The 12,640-nt window shown below is 42.8% G+C and overlaps 2 protein-coding genes across 4 annotated transcripts in view; one reads left to right on the top strand and one right to left on the bottom strand.

Moving 5' to 3' along the window:
• The window catches only part of ALG10 (ALG10 alpha-1,2-glucosyltransferase), a 28,083-nt gene extending 27,716 nt beyond the window's left edge, over nucleotides 1-367 (bottom strand). Inside the window, exon 1 of the mRNA XM_075857235.1 lies at nucleotides 325-367. The gene's annotated coding sequence lies outside the window, so the exon portion shown is untranslated. The remainder of the gene's footprint in view (nucleotides 1-324) is intronic.
• The window catches only part of TPRKB (TP53RK binding protein), a 138,435-nt gene that overhangs the window by 108,483 nt on the left and 17,312 nt on the right, over nucleotides 1-12,640 (top strand). The window contains exons 1-2 of one of the 3 annotated variants that reach the window (XR_012882405.1): nucleotides 364-473; nucleotides 9,618-9,776. Coding sequence is in view for 2 of the 3 variants with exons in the window: in XM_075857238.1 (XP_075713353.1) it covers nucleotides 9,636-9,776 (141 nt within the window). In the remaining variant the exon portion in view is untranslated. Of the gene's footprint in view, nucleotides 1-363; nucleotides 474-9,617; nucleotides 9,777-12,640 lie in introns of those variants that run through there. The other 2 variants (XM_075857237.1, XM_075857238.1) reach the window with 2 other exon arrangements.

The following is a 12,640-nucleotide window of genomic DNA, read 5'->3' as shown; positions in this document are numbered from 1 at the left end:
GGTATCTGTGCCTGGCCCGCCCTGGTTGAATTGTGGACATTTGATTCCATCTTCTTCACATTTCTCCTCCTTTTATAAGCAATGCGAAGTGCTGGTTACCAGATGTTACCGGGGATATAATAAATAAAGTAGTGGGGGCAGACATTATTGCACACTTCCTAGTAACCCCACTGAAGAACACTGCATGCAGTCACCGGACCACAGTAACTGCATGTAATGAACAACAATAGAATAAAGAACGTCATGGCCCTTTAAATAGTCCTGAGGCCACTGTATAAAGGGGACACTCCATACTGCGGCGGAACTCATAAAAACGCAACTCACCAACACAACGTCGTCACCTGACACAGCCGGAAGTGTGCACCAGTCACCTAGCACCGGGCGGAAACACGTACCATTACTAGAACTGCCCTGTAAGCACGGCAGAGCTGAGACCTCATCTCACCTGTACTATTCCGGAGCGTGGATGAGAGGTGGGGACAGAACTGATGCGGTGTTATTCTGTAGAACACCACGTGTGACAATGCTGCTGCCTTTAGCTTCAATTCTGCTGTATGTCTCCTGTTCTGTCGGATTATGTTGTGTTCCCCTCTAATTCCCCGAAGACCACAAAAAGAGCCATTGCGGGTGTGACGGAGATCTTCTGTACGCGTTTCTTAAAGGGCTTCTCCAGGATTGTATAATATTTGAGCTGAGCAGGGGACCAATGTTTATAGTATGTGTAACAATATGGTCTGCAAGAACATAAACACTGCTGTTTTATGTCATCCTGCGCCTCCATAAAATGTGACATAACATCCTGGATGTAAACAAACGCTTCGTATGTAGCTGTAGTTCCGCGATCTGTTCTTGGGCACAAATATTAAAAACCTAATATTAACCCCTTTGGCCACTTTTGACCTTCCTGACAGAGCCTCATTTTTCAAATCTGACGTGTCACTTTATGTGGTAATAACTTCGGAATGCTTTTACCTATCCAAGCGACTGGGATTATTTTCTCGTGACACATTGGACTTTATGTTAGTGTCAAATTTGCGCGATACATTCAGTATTTAATTGTGAAAAACACCAAAATTTAGCGAAAAATTGCAAAAATTAGCATTTTTCTCTATTAAAATGTATCTGCTTGTAAGACAGGCAGTTATACCACACAAAATAGTGACTAATTAACATCCCCCATATGTCTACTTTAGATTTGCACTGTTTTTTTAATATCCTTTTATTTTTCTAGGACGTTACACGGCTTAGAATTTTAGCAGAAATTTCTCACGTTTTCAAGAAAATTTCAAAAGGCGATTTTTACAGGGACCAGTTCAGTTGTGAAGTGGCTTTGAGGGCACTATATCAGGTTTGAAGGGCTCTTTTGCGGTGCCAAAACAGTGGAAATCCCCCAAAAGTGACCCCATTTTGGAAACTACACCCATTGAGGAAATTATCTAGGGGTATAGTGAGCATTTTGACCCCGCAGGTTTATTGCAGAAATTATTGGAAGTCGGTTGTGAAAACTAAAGTCTACATTTTTTCAAAGAAAATGTAGGTTTAGCTAATTTTTTCTCATTTTCACAAGGACTAAAGGAGAAAAAGCTCCACAACATTTGTAAAGCTATTTCTCCCGAGTAAAACAATACCCCGCATGTGGTCATAAACGGCTGTTTGGACACACGGCAAGGCTGAGAAGGGAACGCGCCATTTGGCTTTTGAAGGAATGGTTTGCGGAGGGCATGTCACATTTGCATTGCCCTTGAGGGGACAAAACAGTGGAAACCCTTCAAGTGACACCTTGGGGAAATTAGCTAGGGATCTAGTGAGCATTTTGACTGCACAGGGGTTTCATAGATTTTATAAAAATTGGGCAGTGAAAATAAAAACAATCCTTTTTCTTCAATAAGACGTAGCTTTAGCTCAATATTTTTAATTTTTTCAAAAATAAAGGAAAAAAAAAACCCCAACATTTGTAAAGCAACTTCTCTGGAGTACGGAAATACCCCACATGTGGTCATAAACTGCTGTTTGGGCACACGGCAAGTATCAGTAGAGAAGGCACGCCATTTGGCTTTTGGAGCGTGGATTTTGCTTGGTAGTAGTTTTGTTTTGAAGTTTTACTGGTATTTCAGGAGTACATCAGGGGCATAGTCAGCTGGTATAATAATGGGGTAAAAAAATGAAAATAAAATAATCCATAGATATGTGTTAGGACGGATTTACACGAGCGTGTGCGTTTTGCGCGCGCAAAAAACGCAGCGTTTTGCGCGCGCAAAAGGCACTTAACAGCTCCGTGTGTCATCACCATATGATGCGTGGCTGCGTGATTTTCGCGCAGCCGCCATCATTATGACACTGTAAACAGAAAAGCATGTGGTGCTTTTCTGTTTTCAATCATAGTTTTGACTGCTGTTGCGCTAATCACGCGCATCACACGGAAGTGCTTTTGTGTGGTGCACGTGATTTTCACGCACCCAGTGACTTCAATGGGTGCGTGATGCGCGAATAACGCAGAAATATAGGACATGTCGTGCGTGTCACGCAGCGGACACATGCTGCGTGAAAATCACTGACTGCACGGCCCCATAGACTAACATAGGTCCGTGCGACGCGCATGAAAAGCACGCGCGTTGCACGGACGTATTACACGTTCGTCTAAATAATCTCTTACACTGTGAAGCAATCCTTTCTGCACAGGCCGGTGTCGGTGATAAATGGTGTCGTTTCTTATCCCCCTTTTGGTCCACACTCCGCACCTTTGCAGTTTGGGGAATTTTGCTGGGAACTGTTGTCCTGGTATAATACGGGCGCCCTCGCTTCCAGCACATCTGTTTGGGCGCTACCCTTCCTGGTTCACTAATTTTAGGGCCTTGATAAATCACCACTGGAAACAGAAGAAATGTTCCCCTCGGGCCGGCACAACTGGATATTTTATATTTCCTGACTTATTGGAGCCTTAACTAATTTTATTTTTTAATAGATGTAGTGGTATGAGGGCTGTTTTGCGGGACGAGCTGTAGTTATTATTGGTACTATTTTGGGGTACAAGCGACTTTTTGATCACTTTTTATATCCTCCTTTTTTTTGGGGGAGGGAAGTAGACCCAAAAATTATATTCTGGCATAGTTATTTAGTTTTTTTTATATAGCCTTCACCATGCGTTATAAATTACATGATAACTTTATTCTGCGGGTCAGTACAATTCCGGCGATACCTAATTTATAGCACTTTATGTTTCACAACTTTTTGCACAATAAAATCACTTTTGTAAAAAGATTGTATTCCAGATTTTGTAGGGCAAAGTGACCAAAAAACTGAAATTCTATCATTGTTTTTTACTTTTCCTTTTTTTTTTACGACGTTCACCGCGTTGAATAAATAACATAATATTTTTATAATTCAGGCCGTTACGGACGCGGCAATACCAAATAAGTATGGTTTATTTATTTTTTTCAATAATGAAGAACTTGATAAGTGAAAAAGGTTGTGTTTTATTTTATTCCATGAAACTTTTTTATTATATCTTTTTCCAACTTTTTTTTTTCATTCTTGTTTTTTACACTTTTCTTTAGTCCCACTAGGGGACTTGAAGGTCACATTTTTTTCGAATACATTGCACTGTTTCTCACAATACCAGAATTTGGACTTCGATACCGATACTTCGTGTAGCATTGCGATTTTCGATACCAAAACGATAATTTGCCAACAATAATAAAAAAAAAAATAAGTTCTTCCATTTTCTGATGTGAGGCGCGAGGTGTGATGAATTTTGAATGTGCCTCACAGTAATAGTAATTAACCCCATCATGTTTCTCAGTCATAATGGCTAATGTGTAAGGTACATGATAGGGTTAATTACTATTAATGTGAGGCACATGGAGGTTAAATTCATCACACCTCGTACCTCACAAGTGAAAGAAAGCAGGTTTTTGTTTTTTTTTACAACGTACACATCTTAAATGACACAAAAAAATTGTTGTGCAGATTATTGTGCCCGCGCCAATACCGAATATGTGTATATTTTGTGTATTGAGACTTCTTTTAACCCCTTCCCGCACACGGGCGTGACTGTACGTCCAAATACAGAGTGCTTTCCCGCACTCGGGCGTACAGTCACGCCCTGTAGATAAAGCGTGCACAGGAGCTGTGCGCGCTTTATCTTCAGCGGCTGTCAGCTGTTATACACAGCTGACATGCCGCTGCGATGGCTGTTACCGCCGATCGCAGCCATTTAACCCCTTCAATGCGGCTGTCAATGACGTCCGCCGCATTGAAGTGGTTTACAGAGGGAGGGAGCTCCCTCTGTACCCCCCGGGCCCCCCCCCCCCCCACGATGGATCGCGGGTGGCGATGGTTGCTATGGCAACCAGGAAGCCATTGCTAGGCTTCCTGGTTGCCGAGGTACGGAAGCCTATTAGGTCCTGCCCGAGGCAGGACCTAATACGCTAACTGTCAGTTGATGAATGACAGTTACAATACACTGCACTACATAAGTAGTGCAGTGTATTATACCGGGGATCAGAAAACCAGATCTTCAAGTCCCCAGGTAGGTGTAAAAGAAAAAGTAAAAAATGTGAAAGAAAAATAAATAATAAATAAATAATAAAAACAACACTTGCCCTTTGCTTCTGGGGCCTTTGTTTCAGTCCAGTAGTGCACTAGGGCCACATGTGGGATATTTCTAAAAACTTCAGAATCAGGGCAATAAATATTCAGTTTTGTTTCTCTGGTAAAAACCTTCAGTATTACAGGAAAAATGGATTAAAATGGCATTTCTGCAAAAAAAAATGAAATTTGCAAATTTCCCTTCCACTTTGCTTTAATTCCTGTGAAACGCATAAAGGGTTAAGAAACTTTCTAAATGCTGTTTTGAATACTTTAAGGGGAGCAGTTTTTAAAATGGGGTGATTTGTGGGGGTTCCTAATATATAAGGCCCTCAAAGCCACTTCAGAACTGAACTGGTCCCTAAAAAAATAGGCTTTTGAAATTTTCTTGAAAATTTGAGAAATTGCTGCTAAACTTATAAGCCTTGTAACGTCCTAGAAAAATAAAAGGATGTTCAAAAAATGATGCCAATCTAAAGTAGACATATGGGAAATGTTATCTAGTAACTATTTTGTGTGGTATAACTATCTGTCTTACAAGCAGATACATTTGAATTTAGAAAATGCTAATTTTTTGCACATTTTCTCTAAATTTTGGTGTTTTTCACACCAAAATATTGAATGTATTGGCCAAAATTTTGCACTAACTTAAAGTACAATATGTCACGAGAAAACAATCTCAGAATCGTTTGGATAGGTAAAAGCATTCCCAAAATATTACTACATATAGTAACACACGTCAGATTTAAAAAATGAGGCTGTGTCATAAGGTCCAAAAGTGGCTGCGTCCTTAAGGGGTTAATGTTTATTGTAAAAAAGGTGTATGTATATATTTTTTTGTTTAACATTACTTTATATTTTTACTTTATTTGTAAACTTTAATATACTGGCATATATGCCAGTACATTAGCCTGTGTACGGATAGGACATACCTTGCGTCAATTTTCTCCTTGACTGCTGCGGTCAGATTTGATCGCAGCGTTCAGGGGAATAACGGCGGAGATGAGAGGTTTCTCTCATCTCCGCAGTTAGAACGGGGCTGCAGCTGTGTTGTGTGATACAGCCATTGCCACGCTCCTGACAACAAGTGCGCGCGCGGTCAGCATGAGGAGATGCGGCCGGCGCTGCACTAATGAGTTCAGTCACTGAAGACAGAACGTGGGAGAGTTTTGCGGTGCGTCCACTATGTTCAGTTTTCAATGCTACCGCTTATTAGTGCATCGCTGGTCGCATCACATCATGCTGACGGTGCGCACACTTGTCAGGACTCAGAAGCGGGGCAGTGGCTGTTATTAGGCCACCTGTTGCCAAGCAGCAGTTGGCAGCCCTGCCCTGCCGATCTGCTACCAACCTCTAAGATGCAGCGATCGCTGCATCTATGGGGTTAATGGCAGGAATCAGAGTTAGCACCGGTTCCTGCCGTTACAGGTGGATGTCAGCTGTAACATACAGCTGACATCCACCGCTGATGACGCCAATTCCGGGCGGGGGCTGAAAGGCTTCCATACTAGGCATATCGGAAGGCTAGTGTTAGGCCTTCGGTTGCCTTTGCAACCACCGGCACCCCGGGAATTTCATTGCTGGGGTAGCGATGAGCTGCAAACTCCTTAAATGCAGCTATCGCTTTTGACCGCTTTGGTCCCCGCTTTTACCCCAGGGTGTCAGCTGTAACATGCAGCCGACACCCAGGGATGGTGGCACCGACTCCACCATTTGTCGTATGGATACAGCAAAATTCGGGAAGCACTAGCTTTCCATGACGTATCCATACGACAAATGTCGGGAAGGGGTTAAGAAGTGTAACTATGCATGGCTATGTTATCATGGGGAACCCTGTTAAAAAGTGAGAACATATGTAGTTCTAAGGCCCCATGCACACGAACGTATTTTTGCGGCCGCAATCCCCCCTTAAATCTGCATGTGAATTACGGCCCCATTGATTTTAGTGGGCCCATACACACATTCGTGCTTTCCACAGTCCATACATTGCCCAGGAGCCTGGACCGCAAAAAGATAGGGCATGTCTTATTACAGCCGCGTTTTGCGGTCCAGGCTCACAGAAATGAATTTACACGGCCATGTGCACGGCCCGCGATTTGTGGGCGGCCCACTGGTGACACTCCGCGGCCGTCCGAGCCTTAAATTACGACCGTGCACACCACTACGGTTGTGTGCATGAGGGATATAAATGTTAGCAAAAGGGGAAATCCCGTCAAAATCATTTTCAGATGTGAAATGTTAAATCACATTGATGACGTGTGATGTTGGACCATCACTGATTTCCAGAATGGAAGGTCTCTATAGAGGATCAAATCCTTTGGCCCAGTTTGTGTTACTTATAATCCAACATCTTAGGCTCTGTTCAGCGGAATTGTCACATGACAGACACTTAACAGCACCTGACAAAACTCTTATATTTTAATGAGTTCCATCGGGTTTCTGTCATGGTTTCCGTCATTATCCCGGACAAAATACAGCTGCATGCTGCGCTATTTTATCGAGGATTTTTGGCACAATTGGCAATGGAGGCTCCTGGCGGAGCTTCCAACGCAGATGTTAACGCACACAGTTTAAATCATTGGCAGTGTACTTAGAGTGTTATATTGGATTTTCAGTAACAGACATCACTGAGCAGTTCTGGCACAGCTGGAGCAGTTGCTCATGGTAGGCTATTAGACTTCAACTTTCATTTTTTCAGGGCAAGTTAGAAAGTGTAAGATCTGATTTGTTGCCTGCAATAGTTTTTATACATAATGCACAATGGTAGTGGCGTAGTTAGTTCCATTGAAAACGCATAGTCCCTCCTTTCCCTCACCTGTTCCAGTGTATATACATTATAATCTTGGGGACATATTGAATCTGCTGTTTCTATATTTCGCATAGACATTAAAGGAGTTTTCACACAAAAGACATTAATGTAGGATTGCTGCGACACCCACGATCACTAGAATAGGAGTCCGCCTTATTCCTCACATCACATTGAGGTAAAAGTTTAAATCACGCAGTGGTCAAACTGCACGCTGCCACTCCGTTAACATTCTGTGGGGCTGACGGAGATATAGCCGAGAACAGCGCTCTGCTGTTTCTGTCAGCCCCATAGTGATCGTGGGGGTCCCAGCAATCATCGATTTTTATACATACATTAATGTCCTATGCGAGAAAACCCCTTTAATGACTGCTAATATGCAGTCAACTCTTCACTGACATCAGAGAACTTGGTACCGCCACCCTCACAGTTCATTAAGTCAGACCCCTTCTAATCAGACATTCATGACATATCAGGGCCGGCGGTTTGTGCAGTCACACAGGGCACATTGCTGGTCAGTACTTAAGGGTGGCACCACTGGCCTTGATTGGCTGAGTACCCACAGTTCGCACCCTTAATACAAGACTTGGTGGCCAAAACTATGGAACGGCAGTTGCAAAGGATGAAGATTCAGTTCAGTGTTTCCCAAACTTTGTGTCGCGACCCCCTGAGGGATCGTGTGAAGACCTCTGGGGTGGCACGAGGCACTCACTAATGTCCCAGTTTCAACGGTATCTGCGTCCGCCGCAGAAAGATACAGTTGAAGTCCATCATGGAGCAAGAAGCTAACGGAAAATTGCTTGAGCATTCACTATGCTGTGAGCGGCTCGACACAGGCGCCATGTAGGAACTCCATCCGTTGTATGAACGGGCATAGGTGAGTATGTATTTTATTATTTTTATTAGGCACTATTGGGGCTGTGTGGAGGCAGCTATGGGAGCATTATACTGTGAGGTGGCATCACTAGTGGCAGCTCTAATGGCGGTTACGAGGATATTATACTGTGTGGGGTATTATACTGTCTGGGGAGGCACTATATGGGGCATTATACGGTGTGGGGGCAGCTATAGGGTCATTATACTGTATGGGAGAAGCTATAAGGGTATTAAACTGTGGGGGCCACTATGGGGTCATTATACTGAGTTGGGAACCACTCAGATGTGTTTCACACCCCTGTGCTAAACCCATAGCTACGCCTCTGATGGACAGGTTGGATCACATGACCCACCATCAGCAGCCATAGTCAGGCCTCAGTGACGCACAGCAGCAGGAAACCTTGAGCTCGCCCACACAATTGTCGTTGTTTTCGATGTTGCAGGGACTTATTTTTCTAATGGAGCGAAGTACCAACATCTAATTATGAATGTTGTTGACATACGTAGTTGAAATAGGGCTAAGTACAGTAGTGGCGGGTCCCAAACAGCAGTCTCGGCCAAAAGTGTGTCCCGGCCTCAAAAAGTTTAAGGGTATGTTCACACGAGGGCGTCCGTAACGGCTGAAATTACGGGGATGTTTCAGCCTGAAAACATCCCCGTAATTTCAGCCGTAACAGCATGTGCAGGCGCTTGAACGCCGCGTCAGTTACGGACGTAATTGGCGCTGCTATTCATTGGAGTCAATGAATAACGGCTCCAATTACGGCCAAAGAAGTGACAGGTCACTTCTTTGACGCGGGCGTCTATTTACGCGCCGTCATTTGACAGCGGCGCGTAAATTACGCCTCGTGTGAACAGACAAACGTCTGCCCATTGCTTTCAATGGGCAGATGTTTGTCAGCGCTATTTTCGGACATAATTCGGGGCAAAAACTCCCGAATTACGTCCGTAATTAGGCTGCGTGAACATACCCTAAGAAGCACTTCCCTAGTTTGACTGTGCAATGTTATGTGAGCTCTGTATGATTTTATTAGTTGGCCACTACATGGTACATCATAAGTGGGTGGCGTCCATAGACTGCAAGGTGCACCAAACAACCTAAGGCCGGCCCCTGTATCCAAACGATATGCATCTGTGATGGGAAGACCCAATCATATTCCAACAACAAGGAACATGATGGGAAGCGCAGCACACACCTAATTAGAATTTATGGAAATTGTCTTTCGTCATTTTTATTTAAGATCTTGCTTTCAAAAATATTAATTCCGAACAATAGTTGACCAAAAACTATCTGCGTTTCATAAGACATATTTTAAAATTCTTTGTAATATATATCTCTTTTCTGCAGGGGAACTGGTGAGTCACAATGGATGTAACATATCGACTAGATCTATTTCCTCAATGTAAAGTGACTATGCTTTTGTTTAATAATATGAAGAACGCTTCTCAACTAAGAAAAAAGGCAATGGATGGATCTGTTGAGGGGGCATTACTGAACCCAGCAATGGTAAGGATCTTTTCAGGTGTTTTTTTTTTTTTCTGCTTCAGACGTGAATATGACTTTTTCATTCCAACAAAATTCTACAACTAGACGTTGATAAAGATTTCCATATAGCATGTGCAGATACATTCTACTTCAGGGCCCAGCTTTTTTTATTTATATAATTTTTTGATGGTTATAGAGAATGATTCTTTCATAAGGAATGTAGAATTGTCATGGTTCTCTGTACACCGTTGCTAAATAAAGTGTACATCTCATTGCAGTATTTAAATAATAATTTTACTTTTATAAAGCCAGAATTAAAAATGTAATTGAATGGAATCCGTTTTCACTCTGCTCCATCCAGTGCTCACTTGTCAGCTTTGCTGTATAGACTGGGACAGATGAGCAGTTATAACATTATCATTAGAGGGCACAGCAAGGCTCTTTACGTATCTCTACTGTCACTCTCTGGGAGAGGGGCTGTACTCCATCACTTCCTGGAAACTGGAATAGTCTGTCATCTCTGTCATTTGACTCCCACTCATTTCAGCTACCATAAAGCATACACTCCCTGCTGTACTATCTATACAGACAACGCAAGAAGGAAGTATGGCTGGCCCCCAATATGGCTGGCCCCCTGGGTGGTTTTAGAAATAAATATCTACATTTAAAAATTAATATTAAACACAATATTTCTCTTCTACAGACTTAGATCTGATGAAATTAAAATGAAATACATGAGACCTCTTGACAACGCAGGATGAGTATGCTCACCCTGAGAAGCAGGCAATTGCTGTATACCAGGACCAGCATACTTGTCCTGCTAATTGCGCAGGCACAGCAAGTTGCCGATGCGTTTATGAGCTTGGTAACGGCTGTGTCAGCCCAACGGCGCAACGTTATTATGGGACGCCGATGGGTTACTATGGAAGACGGGAGCCTAATAGAGGGCCCAGTTCTGCCATAAACATTCACCACGATGAAGTCCTGATTGAACAAAACTCGTTGGTGATGTCTGACACCGTAGCTATGGGTTGGGACCTCCGGACTGGTATGGCTCATACTGAATAGAGCGGGGACCATCAAGAAGTCTATAGAGTCGGTTTAACTCCCAGACTTTCCGACCTGGCAATTCACATTATTTAATATGGGAACTCTGTTTCTCCAGACACCTTGCCAACTTTGCAGATGCACAAGCGGTGAGCATTGAAATATTCCTGAATTCCAACTTTATATTGGAGGTAGCCAGACATGATATTTATCCCGTTCTCTTTTGCCACGTATCAAAGACACTGATTTCAATTCTTATTGACTTTGGATCTGTAAGGGTATGTGCACACAGGCAAATTTCAGCCATTTTTCGGGCCGTAAACGTCTAGAAAAAGGGCTGAAAAATCGGAAGCAGAATACCTACAAACATCTGCCCATTGATTTCAATGGGAAATACGGTTTTCTGTTCCGACGGGGTATTTTTTTATGCCTCATTTTTGAAAAACTGTGCGTAAAAAGACGCCCACGAAAAAGAAGTGCATGTAACTTCTTGAGCCGTTTTTCATTGACTCTATAGAAAAACAGCTGTAAAAACGCAGTGAAAAACACGAGTGGCTTATAAAATATCTGAAAATGAGGAGCTGTTTTCAAACAGCTCTGTATTTTCAGACGTTTTTGAGTTTGCGTGTGCACATACCCTTATCCATTGCTCTCGCACAGTTCTTTATTTTACTTTAGTTTTATACAGTAACATTTGAGCCTTTCATGTTTGAGGTTTATTTAATTAGTTTTAACAGTTGTAATGGTTACACTGGTTTGTCTGTGGACAGGCTTCGGTTAGGTTTGTGAAGCAGTTGCACAGTATTCATGGATTTTCCATCATGGAATATTATTAATAAATAATTATTTTTAATTGATATCGCTGCTGAATGTGATCCTGTATATTGTTGTGGTTTATGTCGGCAATAAACAACTACCTATTAGGCCATGTCAGAAGCAGATTTGCTGTTTTTTTCCATTCTCCCCCAGAAAATTATAAAAATTAATTCACAAATTAAATGTACCCCAAAATGGTACCAATAAAAACTATAACCTGTCCCACTGAAAACGAGCCCTCGTATAGCCTCATTAGCAAAAAAATTAAATACGCTCCTCAACATTAAAATTGCAACACCAAGAAGAGCAAGCCGTAAGTTTATGCAATTCGAGAAAGTAGCAGGCGTCACGAAGATCTGCAAATTATCAAATATTCATTCACCTAGATCCAATCTGTGAAATGTGGGAGGGGCATAAAAGCCAGATTGAAAGCAAAGTTGTTTTTTTTATCCACATAAAACCTCAAAAATCGGATCACGTGTTGTCGGATGATTGTGTGATGCCTCCTGTACATCAACGTGCCAGGTATTGCCACTTGTCGCAAACTGAGAGGGACAGAATCCTTCAGCTGAGAGACCTTGGTTTATCACTCCGGCAGATCGCTACGAGCCTAGCCCGAAATGTCAGCACTGTTCAGCATTGCGTGTCCCTGAGGTTAGGAGAACAGCAACAAATGGGAATGACAGAAAGTGGTGCGCGGAGGCGAACCTCTGCACGGACGGATCGTCTGATTGGTAGAGTTGTTCGTAGTGATCCATTCTGTTTTGCAAGTGAAATTGGTCGTCACATCCCAAGCCTAGGACGGCAACCAATGTCCACACAAACCATCAGAAGGTGTTTGCACAACATTGGGCTACGAGACCGACATCCAGCTACATGTGTAACGTTGGCCACACGCCAACGGAATCAAAGGTTAAAATGTTGCACAGCAAGATGGCAATGGAGGCCGCTTTTGTCTCGGACGAAATGATATCAGGATGTTGGTCTGGAGACCACGTGGGAAACGCCATAAAGAGGCCTTC

This window comes from Rhinoderma darwinii, chromosome 3 (assembly GCF_050947455.1).
Source record: "Rhinoderma darwinii isolate aRhiDar2 chromosome 3, aRhiDar2.hap1, whole genome shotgun sequence".
NCBI lineage: Eukaryota > Metazoa > Chordata > Amphibia > Anura > Rhinodermatidae > Rhinoderma > Rhinoderma darwinii.
Note: the sequence above shows the minus strand (reverse complement) of the source record. Positions and strands in the feature narration are given on the sequence as shown.